Consider the following 17,963-nt stretch of genomic DNA (forward strand, 5'->3'; position numbering starts at 1 on the left):
AACTTCACGAGACACACGGGAACGCAGCTGTTTCGTCTACCCGAGAAGGGGTAAGAATTAAAATAACGCCTTTTGCTTTTTTGAGACCAATGCAAAATGTTGATTTTAACACGTTTGTGAACGTTTTTTTTATTTTTATTTTATTTACAGATGAAATGATCATGGAGACAGTTAATTTGAATGAAATCTCATCACATGTTCTTATTGTACATTTGGAACCAGAGGAATGCGATGGTGATATGTTGGTTCCGTTGCATGTTAAGAGTTGAAGCCAATGAAACCAATGAACTGAGAAAAATGGTGAGTCACCGAGCCTCGATTTGATCTAGACGACAGATGTGTTGTTATTGTGTGTTGTTAAAAGACTGTCATTTGGGTCATTTAAATGTAAAGCTGTCAAAGTGCACATCTATTACTGCGTATTAGAGTAAGTTGTGGGGATGTATTAGTTGAACAAAAAACGTGAGCAGATCGAGCCGTAGAGTAATTCAATTGTGTTAACGGGATCTTTTGACCAACAGGACACGGAGCCTTGGGCTGACAGCCAATCTGATGAGGACGGTGACCCAGAGGAGTTCCCGTACGGGATCCAGGTATATATATATATATGATGTCATGTATTTCATTTATTTCTACGTCTTTCTACGCAAAGATGAATCAGAAAGCATTTTTACTTCAATTTCTTTCAAAATAAATCAAAATAAGGATACAATCTGTGGGCAACTGGTGTTGGAACCAAAATGGCTGGCCGTGTTTTCTTCACATTATAGGGCTTGTAGAGGAGCACGGGGTGGCATATGGCCACGGCCGGCGCCTGTCTGATCCCACAGCCTCTTAAGTCAAAAGTGTTTCCTTCATCACAGCGTGCACAGAGACTCATTCACCACCGCGTGTCTTTCACCTCTTTCAAAGGACCGAAAATATGGTGTCCTTTGCATTTGTTTCGGGAGAATATTGAACATCTTAACCCAAACCCCTCCACGCTTTTTATTAATTTTTGAAATCTTTTTTGGCACTATAAGTTATGAGTGTTTTTGCGTTTCCTCCCCAGGGGAGCTTTGCCGCCGACCTGTACCGCCACCCTCAGCTGGACACGGACGTGGAGGCGGTCAGGACTCTCTACTCAGCGACTGCCATCTTGGTCAGGTACACCTCCCCGCCTTCCACGGCCTCAAAGCCGCCCAAGCCTTCCACGCCCTCCACGTCCTGCACGCCCTCCACACCCCCACGCCGCCACGCCCTCCACACCTTCCACACCTCCCACGCCCTCCACACCTCCCATGCCCTCCACGACTCCCAAGCCTTCCACGCCCTCCACACTTTCCACGCCCCCACGCCTCCCACGCCCTCCACGCCCTCCACGTCCCCCACGCCTCCCACGTCCCCCACGCCCTCCTGCTTAGGCCTCGTAAGGAAGAAGCATCTTTCTCTCCATGGTTGATTTTCACTCTCTTCTCTGAACCATCCCAGGGAGTACGGGACCATTGATGATGTGGACATCGACATGCACATCAATGTGAACTTTCTGAATGTAGGTTTTTACAACTGTTTACCATTTAAAAAAATGTTTCCCGCTGTAAGAAGAATGACGTTTTTACTCCTGTGCTCCCTGGCATACGTCTTTCTTGTGATCCCTTGTGTCCATAGGAAGAAGTGGCCAAAGCTTGGAAGATAAACACATCGGAGCCTGTTACTGTCCGCCTCAAGTTCTCTCTGTCTCGGTACCTGGACGGCCCTGGTGAGCATGAGCACCAGCACCGTACTTGACATTTAACAGCGACTGCCGATGCCTGGCACAGTATTATCTCTGTCGTGTCTGACACATATTTGAATATTGCATCCCTCATCCACAGCACCCTCAATTCAGGTTTTTCAACCATCCAACAGAGACCACTTCAGCCTTGGATTACAACTTCAGAAGTGAGTGTTTATCTTGTCGATATCAAAAAAGTGATTTCACTGACTGTACCCCACAACAGATGGCAAGTCACTTTGCACTCATTTGAGCCCATCTGATAAAGCAATTGCAATTACACATGTTAAACTTGTGGACGGTGCTGTCCCCAGGGTTTGATTTGATAGTTTGGTTATCCTTCAAAGACAGAAATAAAACTTCCCCTGTTTTTATATTCCCTAGTATTTTGAAGAGGTTCATATCGCAGGAGTGGAAAGATTTGACCAATGAAGGGCTCACAGTCCACCAGAAGCCCAGACAGAGCTGGTTCAAGCCTACGGGAACCATCAAGAAATTCAGAGCCAGGCTCAGCATCTGGTCGCCGATTTCTAAGTGAGACCCTTTATCTGAATTAGCTACGTTATTTCTTTTTCAGCCTCTAATGATGTCTTCCAAAATTTTCGCTATCGTCCAGGTCCAATGGGCTTCATGAACCTCATCTGAAGAGTAGGATCATAACACAGGAGCTGAAAGTGAGCCGCCTGATGAATCGGACAAACACCTATACAATCAAGAATCCCAAAGGAGAGCTCTTTACTTACACGCCCAATGGAAAGGTGAGCACTTCCCTAGAAGGCAGATTATTCAATCTATCTTCGGGTGCTGGGGGTGTGGAATCATCTCATCAATAGGTGAACTAAATGATGAAAACCTAGCAATATTGATCTCCATGACAACCCTTGACCTTTGGAACTGCTGCGTTCCTTCCTGGATTGCCCTCATTCACGTTCTGAACTGTGGAGAGAAAATTTTTTCCTATTTGTCAAGAAGAAAAGGTCCCATTTACTTGAAAGGATGAAGGAGGTGGAAATATTTTTGCAATCTGTTCTGCAGAACTTCCCTTAAGGTTCAAGGATGTTCCGATCAGGTGGTTGGGGAAGCCTTAGTTGTGACTGGTCCTTGGCCATTATACAACCATCTGGAGCAACTACCCATTGACTCCAACAAGATAGCGACGCATAACATGATGAATCCCCCATCAAATGTAGTAGTTGCCAGGAGATGTCTGTCGAACGCATCCTTCTCCAAATGCAACCCATCCGGATGTAAGAAATGATGACCCAGCAGACCTTATTACTTTGTCCGTTGCGTGCTCATTACACCAGGTCTTTAAAAAAGCGTCACTTCACAGATGGCGTCTTTACATCGTGTGGAAGCTCCGGAGGGAAAAGTGCAAGGCAGATTTCTTACGACAGCGTTCCAAAGAGGGACACATATTTTATCTTGTGTCTTCCTCCACAGAGGGTTGCGGTGTCGGCAGTCAAGTCCCCGGCACAGCTCACGACAAAACAGCTGATAGAGCTGCTGTTCTCCACTCAGGCCATTCGGCACTGCAAGGCGGCCCCCACCCTGCAGCACGGCTTCCTGGTGCAGGTAAAGCCCCACGGTGAAGACGGTGTTGGCTCTGAGGGGCTGGGTGGGTCGTGCTAGGGTAGCAGCTGCCATCGTGGCGTCCCCACTCCTCGTCGCGGCCCAGGGTCGACCCGAGGATACGCCTGTCTGAGAGTCACGTTGGCAATTAATCAGAAAGCGAGCAGCAGGGGGGCACGGAGTAATCCGCCCGCCACAACACATTGCATGACATCTAAAAGAGGATTTGAATAACGACTGAGAGGAAGGAAGCGTGCTGATGGAATCACAATACTCGACAAAATCTTCACTGAGGGAAAAGGCATGACATAACAGTCTGCTGTTATGATATATATACATACTCTGGTATGTATATATATGTATATGTGACGAATAAACCTCTTGAATCTTGAAGTCCTGTTTTCATCTATCTATCGGCAACTAGTTATGACATCACAATATGTCTAGGCAGAACCCCGAAAGTTTGGTGGGTAAATAGTTGCTCCAGTTATGAAATCAAAATAGATATCTATGGAATGCTCTGGCAGAGATTTAAGAGGAATCCGATTGATTAAAGAAAGGCAGAATGATAATACATTTGTGTGAAAGATTACTAGAACAGTTATTAGAAGAATAAAATATAGATCCTTTCCCCCAAAAGTACTTCCCTTTCATTCTTACAAATAGTCAAGTGTTTACCCTCAAATACAACTTCTATTTCACGAAAAAATACTCTAGTGATTGTAGGTAGATTTTGTTTTTAGGAATTTCTCAGTGCCATAATCACACTTTTTTCGCCTCTCTGTATTTAGATAATGAAGTACGCCGAGCAGAGGATTCCCACTCTTAATGAGTACTGTGTGGTGTGTGATGAGCGCCATGTGTTTCAGAATGGCCCAATGTTAAAGGTACAATATAAATATAACAAAAAATATGACCCATTAGAAGATTAATGATAATTGCAGTTTTCAGCTCAGTCTTTTATATTGTGTAACACCATGGCCACAGGACATACTGTACTTGTTTCTGATTGGTTGGCAGGTGTCTGTTAAAATCACACATCAGGACACCTCGGACATAGTTCTGGTCACCAGTGTAATCGTGATTTGTTAACTTTTAAGGATTTAGCGGCGGGAACTTCACATTATTGCACGTACTCACTAACTTCTTCTACATAATACTTTCTAGCCTGCAGTATGCACAAGGGAGCTCTGCGTCTTCTCCTTCTACACATTAGGGGTGATGTCTGGGGCAACAGAGGACGTGGCCACCGGCGCAGAAGTAAGTTCTCTCACGCAAAGAGACGCAAACTCAATGCACACACGCACACACACACACACGCACACACGCACACGCAAGCAAACAAACATGTGCACGTGTGTAAAAAACATGCTTATCTCTAAAAACGCAGGTGGTGGACTTGCTAGTCACCATGTGCAGAGCTGCCCTCCAGTCCTCGCGAAACAGCATCATCTTTGAACCGTACCCTTGCGTCATTGATCCGTGCAACCCCAATATGCTGGCCTTCAGTCCCAAGGTACGGGTTTCTTTTACTCTTTTACTTTTACTCTGCTGAATCTTAGCAGTCCTGTTCAACGTGTCGGCACTGATTTCGATTCATTTTCCTTTGACAGAGGAAGCGCTACGACAGGCTGCAGCACGCCTTGGACGATGTCATGTTGATCCGGAAGATGACGCAGGTGAGTCGTGTTAAAATTATAATACAGTTACTTCAGGTGGAGTGACTTGGCCACTCCCTCTGATGTCGTGTTGCCTAAAAAGGTGCGGTGTGTAGAATTTATGGAACGGACTTGGCAGAAATGGAATATAATATTCATAAATATGTTTTAATTAGTGTATAATCCCATAAAAATAAGAATCATTGTGTTTTCATTACCTTAGAATGAGCCGTTTTTTATCTACATAGGGAGCGGGTACGCTTCACGGAGGCCGCCATGTTGCACCGCCATGTTTCTTCTACAGTAGCCCACTAGGACAAACCAAACACTGACTCTAAAGAGGATCTTTCGCGTTATTCAAAAGATTGGCGGCCACCGTCTCTACCACTGAGGCCGCCGTGTTGCACCTGGGGGTGGTAGCTCAGGAGGTAGAGCTGGTGGTCTAGAGATCTAAAGGTTGCTGGTTCGATCCCAGGCTCCTCCTGCTAGCATGCTGTAGTGTCCTTGAGCAAGACACTTAACCTCTAATTGTCTTGATGGCTGCGTCCGTCAGCGTTTGAACAATTGTAAGTCGCTTTGGATAAAAGCGTCTGCTAAATGTAATGTAATGTAATGTAATGTAATGTAATGGGGAAGGGTATTCAGTTGGGTGCAATCTGTAACCTCACCACAAGATGCCACTAAATTCTACACACTGCACCTTTAAATAAATGCTGTCCTAGATAAATCACATCTACTACTCACCGTGCATCCAATTGGAGTAACACTGGTGTAGTGAAAATGTGTCCGTTTGTGCTTTAATTTCCAGGGTCCGTATTTGGAAATGAAGAAAGAGATGGACAACTTAGATCCTCTTGCTCACCCATTACTGCAATGGTGAGGGAGACCATGTAGAGCATATTTCTATTGAACTAATTTAAATTTAATGAATAATGTATGTGTTTTTTGTGTGATTCCAAACAGGATCATAGCAAGCAACAGATCATACATTGTCAAGCTTCCTCCAAACAGGGTAAGAGAGCATAATCTGATTGTGTAGTACAGTTTAATTAAAAAAATGTAATTTGATATCTACCCTGTACATGTCTACTCGGTCCTCTCCGCAGCATCTAGATTTCATGTACACACCGCACCAGTTCCTTCTCATCAGCAGTCCCCCGAACAAAGAGGCTAGATTCCAAGCTGCCAGGAAAGTGTACGGCAGCACCTTCGCTTTCCAGTGAGCAAAATAAAAGTGTAATTAAAATAAATATGTCATTTCTTATACCATAACATGGGTGCTTACATATATTGTGTTTCGTGCTTTGAATGTTCTAATTCACTATATTTCTCTCTCCCTTCAGTGGTTCACATATTGAAAACTGGCATTCTATATTAAGGAACGGACTGATCAATGCCTCGTTCACGAAGTTACAGGTATTAAAAATGTGTGTTTTTTTTTTTTGGAAATGTAAAGGACACTTGTGGACACATGTAAAGCCTGGATGAACATATTATGCAACACAATATTTCTAATAACTGAAAAAATGATTCTCATGTGCTAAAATTCTCCCACTTTTGTGCTTCTCTCAAATCAAGCGCCACGGGGCTGCGTATGGAAAAGGCATCTATCTGAGCCCCATCTCCAGCATTTCCTTTGGTTACTCTGGTGAGGAGGCACACCCGTTCACTAAAAACACTATGCGGCACTGCTTATCACAATGTCAATATAAATTTGATTTTTTTTCACCGCTCAGAAATGGGAAAAGGACATCACCGAATACCCACCAAAGCCGAACTTATTAAAAAGTACAACAGAATAAACACTATCAAAGAGGTACGGCAGGATTAAAATCCCTCCGCTTGCACACGCCTTCCATAAAAATGTCCCTTAACTTTTATGACATTATCTGCCATTCTCCTCCTGCAGGATGGCCCAGGGCAGGCCAGGTTTTTGCAGAGCAGAAATCTGAACTGCATTGCACTCTGTGAGGGTAAATACTAAAATGACACAACTAACTTAACAACACATGGTGACGTACTGTGGGTGGTTGGTTATCTCAAAAGTTGTTTTTTTTTAAACAGTTATCACTTCAAAGGACCTCCAAAAACACGGCAACATTTGGGTGTGCCCAATATCTGACCATGTGTGCACTCGGTTCCTGTTTATGTGAGTATTTACGGAAACTCGCTTAGAAATGTTCTCTCTTGAATATTTGCCAAACTAGTGCTGTGCCCGTACAAAACATGCCTGTTCGGAACAGGCTGCATTGTAGGGGTACTGGAACGATACCAAAAGCCTCCACACTACCTATACTACGGCTCGTTTTGAAGATCGATTCTAGCGTCAACAGGATCGATTCCAAACAAGGGATCCGTTTCTCAATATGTTTCCTCACTTGCGCTGGCTTGGTGCCTTCCTCTGTGTGGTGAACAGGAGATGCTTTCCATGCGCACGTTACGTCAACGCCCACGTGATAGTGATCCGCCGCGCGTCCCCGTTCACCATTTCTCCGAACAGAAGCAATAATAACAGTTTGTTTTGGGCGATTCCAGGCCCCGGTATTACCTGGTATCGGACTGAAACCAAATTTTGTATCGCCCGCCCTGCTGCACTGTTTGGAACGGGCTGCACTGCGGACCTAAGTGACTCAGTCGCAGAGCCCCGAAGCTCCGCCCTGCTGCTGCTGCACAGAGCGGCTCGCTGTTGGCTTGTTTATTCAAAGTTTATTCGAATTACACGTGGCGCGTGTCCAAATTGCATTACATTCGACACTGCACGTCCCTGGGTCCCGAGCAATACAGCCGCCAAGTGTGAAGTAGATTGAATGAACGGTTGTCGAGATAACCTATATACATATACTGTATATATACATATGCATTTACATATACACATACACACACATGCCTATACATATACAGATACATACTGTGCATACTATATACACACACACACACACACACACACATAATATGTAGAGGTTCCTTCCTTTATTATTTAGATGTTTTTGTTCCATTTCCTTCCTACAAATACCTCTTACTCCTGTTTTGTTGTTTGTTTTACAGCTATGAGAACGGCCAGGTGGGAGATCCCAACATCGACACGCAGGATGCTTCCATCCAGAGCGAGATTAGACGTGTCATTGCCGCAAAGCCTTCCTGAGGATTAAAACACCTGTAGACACAAACAGGGAAAGAGACAAATAAAAATTAGACTGAACGGTGTCAACAGAATCTCTGGGAAAGAATCTGATCTCAAATCGAAGGCAATCGAACTTTGGAATCCAACGCTGGGACCGAAAGTGTCATTTCTGTTTGGAATGCACTCAAACGGGTGGATGGAGACGGGTGTTGAGTGATGCAAATGCTTGATTGTGTGTTGCCTTTGTAAATGGTCTTGTTTTATAATTTATTTCAATCTGTATCTTATTGGAGCGACATAAAGATGTAGTCTTTTCATTTGTAAGTGTTTTATAATTATAATTTTTTCAATAAAGTTCTACAGTTTCAAGGTAATCTACAATTGGAATGGTGTCTGAGTTCAGTTCAGGAATGTTGGCGGTACAATTAAGGCAAAACAAAGGAAATGGGAGACCAGGCACTGCTCTCTAAAAACAAAAACAAAGCAGCTGTTTATCTTAACGGCTACTTATTATATTTGTGAAGATGTTTTATTTGAGATTGCTTTCATACATTTGCTCGCCTCCAAACTGGTGTCCGGCCAACAAAGCTCTCTGGGCTTATTTTCACATCGAAAAGCAAATAATGAATACCACACTATGTTTATGATGACACAATGACTAAAAAACATCAGTGAGTAGGCAACACTATTCAAAGATATTGATCACGCGTATAAAAAAACATGTGACGGAGGACCTTCACTGAATATTCACCAGGGATAGTATTTCAATATAAAAATATGTATGTCTCGCATGACTTTTAACGAAGTAGTGCAGTGCCCGTTCAAAACATGCCTCTTCAGAACAGGTTGCACTGCGGACGTAAGAGACTTAGTCTCAGTGCCAGTGCCAGTGCCAGTGCATGCCCGTTTGAGATAATCAAAGGACAGACAGACAGACAGACAGACAGACAGACAGACAGACAGACAGACACACACACACACACACACACATAGACAGACAGACAGACAGCAATTTCCTCCTTTATGACTGTGGACGTAAGTGACTCAGTTGCTGTGCCAGCGCCAGTCCATGCCCATTTGAGATAACCAAGGACAGACAGACAGACACACATACACAACCAGACAGACAGACAGACAGACAGACAGACAGACAGACAGACAGACAGACAGACAGACACACACACACACACACACACACACACACACACACACACACACACACACACAGCCAAACAGACAGACAGAGATTCCCTCCTTTATGACTGCGGATGTAAGTGACTCAGTCGCCGAGCCCTGAAGCCCCCGCCGCTGCTGCACAGAGCTGAGTGGCTCGCTGTTCGCTTGTTGTTTATTCATATTACATGTGTTGCCGTGTCCAAATTGCACCAAATTCGACAACGTACTGTACGCCCCCTGGTCCCCAGCAATGCACACGCCAAGTGTGAAGTAGATCGAACGAGCGGATGTCGAGATAATCTAAGGACGGACAGATATTGAACTTGAACAAACAGACAGATTCCATCCTTTATAGTAAGATTCATAATAAGGGCACAGCATATAAATGTACAATCTGATAAGGGCGGGTGTTGATAATGTACAAAGGGGGGTGTTTCTGAGCTATTTTATTGTGTAGAAGAACCTATTCATTAAATGGCCATAAATGGACTTTTATGAGCGCTCTCGGCCTAGAAATGGCAATATGAGCCCGTGGAGCATGCATGACTGAATGTGTGCAGGTACGGGTTATAATTCTTTTCAACAAGACACCACCACAATGTGGCCATTGTATGAGCCAGTAACTGCCTTGATTATTGACTCTAAGAGGCGGAAACACAATTTAATAACAGTGTACTGGTTCCATATGAGTACCACAGCTGCCCCAGCTACATCTCCGTAGTTTCACCTCTGAATACGCGGATGAAAGGCAAATGCAGACAGGCTTACTTTGTATTGTAGGTTTTACAGTAAGAAGGAGCTTTCTGGAGTGGAACACAAGATATGAAATGGCAACCGTTTTCTGGGTCAGCCCAGTCGGCCTCTAGTCTGAGGGGAGGAGAACCGCGGAGTTGGAAGAATAGCCCACAGGCAGACATTTCTCAAAGACCATATGGCTCTCTGATGATAGCGCAAAGGAAAGTTGTCTCGAGAACCGTGCACCGTAAAGACAGACCTGTTATTTCTGATTATTCTTATTGTTACTTCAGCTTGATTACACTTTGATTTTTATGGACACAAAAAAAGAGGGCATGAAAGAGATGGGGAAAAAGCACAGAGAGCAAATCAACTAAAACAAAGAAGTGTTTCAACTACATGCGTCATTAAATCAAATCAAAGCACGTTTAATCAGCCAGAAAAATTAGCGACCACACATATGTGGTTGCTAATTCACTGAGCACTCCCTCCCAAAAACTAGAGACTGGATGCTGTAAGACATTACTCAAAGGACATAAATGCCGTGTGTGCCTTTAAGAGAACAATGTCCCACGCTCCATGTCTCACTTGGAGCCTCATGTGTGTCTGGCAGCAGCTGAGCTCAGTGCTGAATAGTCAGGGCATCTTTTCCCCTCACATGGACAGAATAGTCCTCAAAATTCAACGTCAAGAGTGCGAAGAGAGGGTCGAGATGAGTTTGGGGCTCACGGAAGACCAACTTTTTCATTTTTCTGTCACCAAGTCAACAGAGGTTTGTAATTCATTGAGGTAAAATATACAGATTAGTAGACACTTGGTTCAGGGAAGATTTTTCGACACGACTCGTATTGATCATCAGGACCATTATGGATCCACAGTCCACTTCATTGACCTCTACGGTTCCAAATTCACCTTTGCCTCCTAGGCTGGACCAGAGCAACTTCAGGAGGGTCAGCCGCACCGAGGAGACTAATCCTTATTCCTTCCCTGGACTGAGAGCTGACATCCTGCACATGAGAGTGAAGGAGGGAAGCAAAATCCGTAACCTCCTGCGCTTCGCAGCAGCTCGCATGCAGGGGGAGGGAAAAGACAGCGCCGGGTCCGACATGAGACAAGTGGTCTTCACGGGATCAGGGAGAGGGGTCATCAAGACCATCACCTGCGTGGAGATCCTGAAGCGTAAGCTGGGTGGGCTGCACCAGGTGACCAAGCTCCACAACAGGACAGCGTGTGAGGTTTGGGAGAGTCTGCAACACGGAGTCCCGGGTGTCACCTTGCATCGGACGCTGCCTGTCATCAGCATCCTGCTCTCCAAGGACCCGCTGGACCCTCAGGAGCCGGGCTACCAGGGGCCCCAAGCCCCTGGGGGAGAGGAGAGGGGGAGGGGGGGGGCTCCGCGGAGCCCTCCCGCCCCACACACGAGTCCCGACGCCAAGAGAGTTTGTGTGGAGAACACAGGCTTCCCCTCGACTTCAACGGGACCCAATGCTGCAAAGCAGGGCCCTGCAGTTGGGGGACACGCTGTGGAGCTGTTCAGGGGCGTGTTTCCGCAGTATTTTTAGCAGGTGTTTTATTAAATCTCTCACTTTTGGTACCAAACTTTTATCAACATCTCCAATTATTTCATGGATATTTATTCGCAGAAATGACCACTACTGGAACTACTTCAGCATATCCGGGATTTATACCATTTTGTTAGTTGGCGTTCAACTTTTTGTCAAATTGTGGTTGTTTCAGATGAATCTCATAGTTTCAAGCCAGTTATGTCAGTAAATATTTATTAGAAAAACAAAAACATACGTCATGAAAGGAGCCCTGTGCTGTGACGTTGACCTGCGTCTTTCATGTATCACTTCAACTCATTGTTAACGACTTTAAGTAAATACTATAATATCACTAATACAATATTACATTTGAATGAGTAAATGGTGATATAAGTAAAGAACTGTGCCATATTAAATCCCAAGGACCTTGTAAAATCAATAAAGCCTTTTCTAAACACTTCTGCTGAAACATTAAAGTATCATCATACTTTAATTTAGTTTTACTTTTCATGTGGGGAGAGCGAGAAAAGGTGCCATCTCTGGGGGCTGGCTGATTTTATAGTCTCTAGCCACCTCCACCGGCAGATGCCACAAAAGATGTGTTATAAGACTTTTTTATGTCTATGCTTTGATGTGCTTTTCACATGAACTTTTGTACAAGGTATGTGTACTTTGCTTTTCTTATTAAGGCTAAATGGGGTTCATGATCTCTCTCCTGGAAAAGACCCCTTTCTTCCTTTCTCTCTTCTTTCTCTCTCTCTTCATTCCCTCTCCCTCAAAATGTTGTACCTGTATCTAATAAATACTCATCTTCTAATCACTGTCTTTGTCTCCTCAGTCCAGTCGACATTAAAATGAACCATTATTTTAGATCAGTCCCAAAGTCAAAAGGGGAAATAAGGATCGGCTTTAAAAACCAGTGGCACCTCTGACCGTTAGAGGGAGCAGAAAGAGTGATACCAATATGTTGTAATTGGGAATTGGGAATTAAATGGGATTTATAAAATTAACAAAACCAAAAAATATATTTATTAAATGAAATAAAATCATCGCTCAGCAGAAATATTGAAATGTATTCAAGAAACCTGGGGTTAAATCACTTGTGCATTTTGATTCATCCTTTTAGTTGAGTCACAAAACATTAAATTGTATTTTTTCCCAATTTTTCCTCATTGGTTATTATGTCGACAGAGGTGTTTCTTTATGATTTTTTTTTTTTCCTAGATAAATTCCAGATCAACTCAAGATAGATTTTATTTTTATTTATTTTAATTATTTTGTCTTACTTTATTTTATTTATTTGATATATATTTTTGTGACGTCTATAAACACCGTATTTCTGACGTTTTGTGACGTTTTGTTGTCAACGGGCTCGCGGCGGTTTTTGTAATTCTGTTATCGATAAATGAATAAATAAAGAAAATAAAGAAAATAAAGAAACAAAAAAGGGAAAAAAAAAACCTTGACGCATGCGCAGTACGAGGAGCCCTCTAGCCACCGACCGGACTCTCCGCTCTTCCAGTGTCCGCCTGGCTCGCTGTCCGCCCTGCGCCATGTTCAGAGCCGCCGTCCGCCTCTCGCTCTCCGGTGTCCGCAGTCTAACACGAGTGCCGCCCAAGTGTCAAGGTAGCGAACACATTTGTGCAGCCGCCGTTTGTTATTTTGGGCGAAAGGGGAAAGGTCTGTCGGCGAAACGTTGTGGAGCCGCTATGCTAACATGCTAACATAGAGCCAGTGGAATGAAGTGAAACTATACTCTACGAGGAAAAGATGGCCGCGATGGTTGATTTACATTCAGAGTGCTTTCGCAACATTTATTTGCCCTCGGTGCTTGTCTGTGTCGCTGAGGACGTGTTCCGGTGTGGCGTGTCCTTGCCATGACCCGGTGTGGCGGCTCCGTGGGCCCAGCGCTGCTATATCACTGGAGAGACGGTCATGCTCCCGGTTTGGGAGGGAAAATAAATCTAGTTTTCCAGGAGATGTCTGTTAAATACCCGGCGTTTTTCATCATAAAGTCTGTCTATTGCTATTGCAAATCACACCATGATAATTATATAACAGTCCTATATTACGGTTTATTTTTGCATTGTAAATTGCGCTTCATTACATCTAATGTCAGTATAAAATCACATTGCCACTTGCACACTGCACATAATATCAGGTTTGGTAAAACGGTATAAATCCTCATGGCAAAATTCAGGTGTTACAGCAGTAGAGTTGACAGTTCTGGCCAGGTGGTACTTATGCTTCAGGAAAGTACATATAGTATATATAGCAATAGTGTCTGGCAGTAAAATTCTACTGGTGGTGCTCGGAAATGTGCTCGTATGCGCTATGCATGTCTACCTCCTTCGTAGGAGGATGCCACTATATATTCCACTGCACATTGTCCTATATATATCCGAGTCCGTAGCAATGAAATAACACTGTGTACTAATATATATATACACACACACACACACACCGATCAGCCACAACATTAAAACCACCACTAATATTGTGTAGTTCCCCGTCGTGCTGCCAAAACGGCTCTGACCCATCGAGGCATGGACTCCACAAGACCTCTGAAGGTGTCCTGTGGTATCTGGCAGGGTGTCTGGGGCCCCCATGGATGGGGCTTGTTGTTCCAGCACATCCTACAGACGCTTCATCGGATCCGACCCTAACCTGACCATCCACATTATGTAGAAGAAAACATGATTCATCAGACCAGGCCACCTTCTTCCATTGCTCCATGGTCCAGTTCTGACACTCATATGCCCATTGTAGGTGCTCTTCGATCGTGGACACGGGTCATCATGGACACTCTGACCGGTCCCATACGCGGCAAGCTACGATGCACTCTGTGTTCACCTTTGTATCATAGCAGCATTAACTTTTTCACCAGTTAGTGTTACAGTAGTTCTTCTGTGGGATCACACCAGACAGGCTAGGTTTCGCTCCCCGGGTGCATCAATAAGCCTTGGGCGTCCATGACCCTGTCGCCGGTTCCCTGGTGGTGCTTCCCTGGACCACCTTTGGTCGGTACTAACCGCTGCATACCGGGAACACCCCACAAGACCTGCCGTTTTGGAGATGCTCTGACCCAGTCGTCTAGCCATCACAATTTGGCCCGAGTGAAAGTGGCTCAGATCCTTACGCTTGCCCATATCTCCTGCTTCCAACACATCAACTTCAAGAACTGACTCTTCACTTGCTGCCTTATATATCCCACCCCTTGACTGGTGTTAGCTGACATTGAAGGCCATTGCATCTGAGTTAAAAAAAAATCTGTTCATACTGTTGTTTTTTGTTGTTCAGCTCCTTTGGCTTCGAGGTGCTACTCACATGGGAAGCAGGAGACCGACGAGGAGTTTGATGCCCGCTGGGTGACCTATTTTAACAAGCCAGACATCGATGCATGGGAATTGAGAAAAGGTAGGTGCAAGAAAAGCTATGAAGTTGTAACTGTATTGTGCTGACCATAGCGCAAAAATACCCACATGAGTTGCACTAAAGTGGAAAATGTAAAGACAAGACAATCCCTTAGTTGTTTGAAAATTCGAAACACCATCCGCACATATACATTACATTACATTTCATTTAGTCATTTAGCAGACGCTTTTATCCAAAGCGACTTACAATTGTTCAAACACTGACGGACGCAGCCATCAGGAGCAATTAGGGGTTAAGTGTCTTGCTCAAGGACACTACAGCATGCTAGCAGGAGGAGCCTGGGATCGAACCAGCGACCTTTAGATCACTAGACCACCAGCTCTACCGCCTGAGCTACCATCCCCATATAGAATTAACGTGTGGAATGGTTAATTCTGTTTTAGCTCCATCATAAATGTTTTAATATGTAGTTGTGTGTTATTCTAAAATATTGTATATTTGGTATACAAATAATATTTTCCAGCTTGGAAGGACTCAACATTTTATATAATGATAAAGATGAAAGCTATTAACAGGGTTCCTATACATGTTCAGAAAATATGCCTGTCGATTTACATTTTTAGTAGGGCTGGAGGATTAACAATTCCTCTGAACGGTTGCAATTTGAATTGTGGTAGATTTTTTTTTTCTTAACCTGCAGAAATAAAACTGCAGTTATAAATCTACTATGACATAGAATATATTCTATGCAGCGTAACCACAACTGTAGTTATGGATAGATGGATTCAAAAAAGGTCCTTTCCCGTCAAGGGAAAACTGATATTGACTTTTTCCCATTTTCGCCAGTATCACTACTATGAAAAAATATCTGAATGAAGAATTAATGTATAAATGATTATATGCAAAAAATACACCTGTTTTTTTGGGGGGGGGGTTTTTGCATGTGTTTTTGATGTGTGATTTAACCTTGTATTTCCATTTCCAGGGATGAACACTTTGATCGGGTATGATCTCGTACCTGAGCCAAAGATTCTAGAGGCAGCTCTAAGAGCCTGTCGCAGGTTAAACGACTTGGCTAGTGCCATTCGTATTTTGGAAGCTGTCAAGGTGAGAGGAAATGTTACTGAATTCTCCCCACGTCTGTTTTCTGAAGAGAGGGAGAACTCAGGAGCGTTGTTGTGTTAGTAAAAAAGGATTTGGTGACAATGAGTAAATGCTGCTTGGTGTTTCCTCAGGACAAAACCGGTCCCCACAAAGACATTTACCCCTATGTTATTCAAGAGCTGCGGCCGACACTCGATGAGCTTGGAATCGCCACACCTGAGGAGCTTGGCATCGACAAACTGTAAAGTGGTAGGTGTTTGAATTGACAGAGCACTTTTTGTCCCTGATGTCTCGCATGAATATCTTGTTCTAACTGAAACTCTGTGTTTATTCCAGCGTTGTGACAAGTGGATGCCATCAAAGTCTGAAAAGAAAACTCGTCCTCATCTCTGCCTCATGAAATCTGTTTGTGATATTTAAATTGGCCTTTATTAAGTTCTTTCGCTTGTAATATATTAATGAACCTATTAAAGGAAAAAAACAACAACCCCAAAACAATCTTTATTTTGTGTCACGTGAGTGTGTCGGCCTAGTTTGTGAAATCAACTTGTGCTAAATAAAGGCTAAGCGCAGGCAACAACATTAAATAGAGTGCATTATGAATGTCTTCGACTGACTGCTTGGTACTTGTGAAACTTGGGTTTTGCCACTAGAGAGCAGCATTTGGACATGAATGTTAAACAATCTTTTCACTGCACTTCATATTCAAATCTGTGTGACATCTGTTTTTCATTTCAGGGAACATTACATGCGGGTGAAATAAACTTGTTTTAATTGAACATGTTTTGAAGTTGGTTATTGCACAAAGTTTTGGAATTTTTGCAAAAAGCTAAGTTTATTAACCAGGATTGAGTTCTAGAATACAATTCTAGAAATACTATCACACTGTGCATAATCATTCCAATATACATAGTTGGTTAATAAGCCTAAATCCACGTACTGCGGTTTGAAAATTTGTTTTGTCAAAATGCAATTATACTGAATTGCTGTTTAATGTGCTGCTGTGTCACAAGAATTGACAATACTGTAGCCTTTCATTTATATTTTTATAGCTTTTTAAATTCAGGGATAATACTAAACTTTAAAAACATGGCATAAAGCTGTGTGAGTTTTATGCAAAACGACATTTCTGCAGAATGAAAGGATAAACAATTTGATATGATCAGATGTTTACAGTCAAGAGGTCAGCCACATGGCAAGTTTGGTGATACAACACTTAAGGTGATACTATTCTTTCTGTGTTTCCGAGAGAGTGATACTCATCACAAACAAAATAGACAAAACCTTTTGGGTTTTAAAGTGGAAATCCATGCAATTGTCTGTGTTGGACTGATTGCAGGATTCCATTTGAATTCCAACACTTTTTTTTTTCACTTCAACGTGTTCATCCATATCGACAGTTTATCGATCACAGCTTCCTACGCTGCTTCATCAAAGCAGCTACTTTCCACGTCTTGCACGTGCCCAATCTTTGCCTTTTAGCCAGGAGATTATCGTTATTCTCCGTTTTTTCAGATTGTTAGGCTGTTTTTAATGCCAATGACCTCTAGTTAAACACACCAAAGCTCACAGGACAAATTCCAAGTATATGTAAATGCACCCGGCGGAATAAAACTTTCAGATTCTGAAAGGTGGACCCCGCCAACAACAATGGAAACAGGGGCACGTGCAAATTCATTAAATGGCTGTTTCTTGCAAAGTGACAGATTGAAAAAAGAAGAAAAAGTATTAAATATTGTATTTTCAAATTAAATAATCTATTTAAACTATGGGATTTTTTTAATGAAACAATTCAACTAAAAAGTATTAAATATGGGATTTTTAAATTAAATAATTTGATTATAAGTTGTTGAATATGGGATTTTTAAACGATATGATTTCATTTAAAAGTATTAAATATGGTATTTTAAACAAAATAATTAAAT

At 43.0% G+C, this 17,963-nt stretch overlaps 3 protein-coding genes across 3 annotated transcripts; all 3 read left to right on the plus strand.

The window, feature by feature from the left end:
- Positions 1-255: 255 nt before the first annotated feature.
- LOC307231986 (protein mono-ADP-ribosyltransferase PARP6-like) lies at positions 256-8,125 on the plus strand (the record flags this gene model as incomplete). Its single annotated transcript, XM_080002867.1, has 22 exons — positions 256-300; positions 522-593; positions 1,052-1,146; positions 1,471-1,531; positions 1,648-1,738; positions 1,854-1,920; positions 2,138-2,287; positions 2,370-2,511; positions 3,197-3,328; positions 4,117-4,212; positions 4,493-4,585; positions 4,716-4,841; positions 4,939-5,004; positions 5,792-5,859; positions 5,947-5,995; positions 6,090-6,202; positions 6,327-6,399; positions 6,562-6,631; positions 6,720-6,799; positions 6,893-6,956; positions 7,048-7,132; positions 8,029-8,125. The coding sequence occupies 22 exons, from the start codon at positions 256-258 to the stop codon at positions 8,123-8,125; spliced, it is 1,935 nt and encodes a 644-aa protein (XP_079858993.1).
- A 2,756-nt stretch (positions 8,126-10,881) lies between these two features.
- Positions 10,882-11,577, plus strand: LOC307231987 (ribonuclease P protein subunit p25-like protein; the record flags this gene model as incomplete). The annotated part of the gene is made up of 1 exon (XM_080002868.1): positions 10,882-11,577. The coding sequence occupies one exon, from the start codon at positions 10,882-10,884 to the stop codon at positions 11,575-11,577; it is 696 nt and encodes a 231-aa protein (XP_079858994.1).
- A 1,466-nt stretch (positions 11,578-13,043) lies between these two features.
- On the plus strand, positions 13,044-16,817 carry cox5aa (cytochrome c oxidase subunit 5Aa). Its single transcript, XM_080002493.1, has 5 exons — positions 13,044-13,185; positions 14,860-14,976; positions 15,920-16,041; positions 16,170-16,287; positions 16,375-16,817. The coding sequence occupies exons 1-4, from the start codon at positions 13,113-13,115 to the stop codon at positions 16,281-16,283; spliced, it is 426 nt and encodes a 141-aa protein (XP_079858619.1). The 5' UTR covers positions 13,044-13,112; the 3' UTR covers positions 16,284-16,287; positions 16,375-16,817.
- The last annotated feature ends 1,146 nt before the right edge of the window (positions 16,818-17,963 follow it).

Source organism: Zeus faber (assembly GCF_960531495.2).
Source record: "Zeus faber genome assembly, chromosome: 6".
NCBI classification, from domain to species: Eukaryota; Metazoa; Chordata; class Actinopteri; order Zeiformes; family Zeidae; genus Zeus; species Zeus faber.

Bases quoted from the DNA above. Each gene is read 5' to 3' on its own strand.
- cox5aa (XM_080002493.1), top strand. From the start codon at position 13,113: ATGTTCAGAGCCGCCGTCCGCCTCTCGCTCTCCGGTGTCCGCAGTCTA. The intron at 13,186-14,859 runs GTAGCGAACACA...TTTGTTGTTCAG, and splicing joins AGTGCCGCCCAAGTGTCAAG to CTCCTTTGGCTTCGAGGTGC. The intron at 16,042-16,169 runs GTGAGAGGAAAT...GTGTTTCCTCAG, and splicing joins GTATTTTGGAAGCTGTCAAG to GACAAAACCGGTCCCCACAA.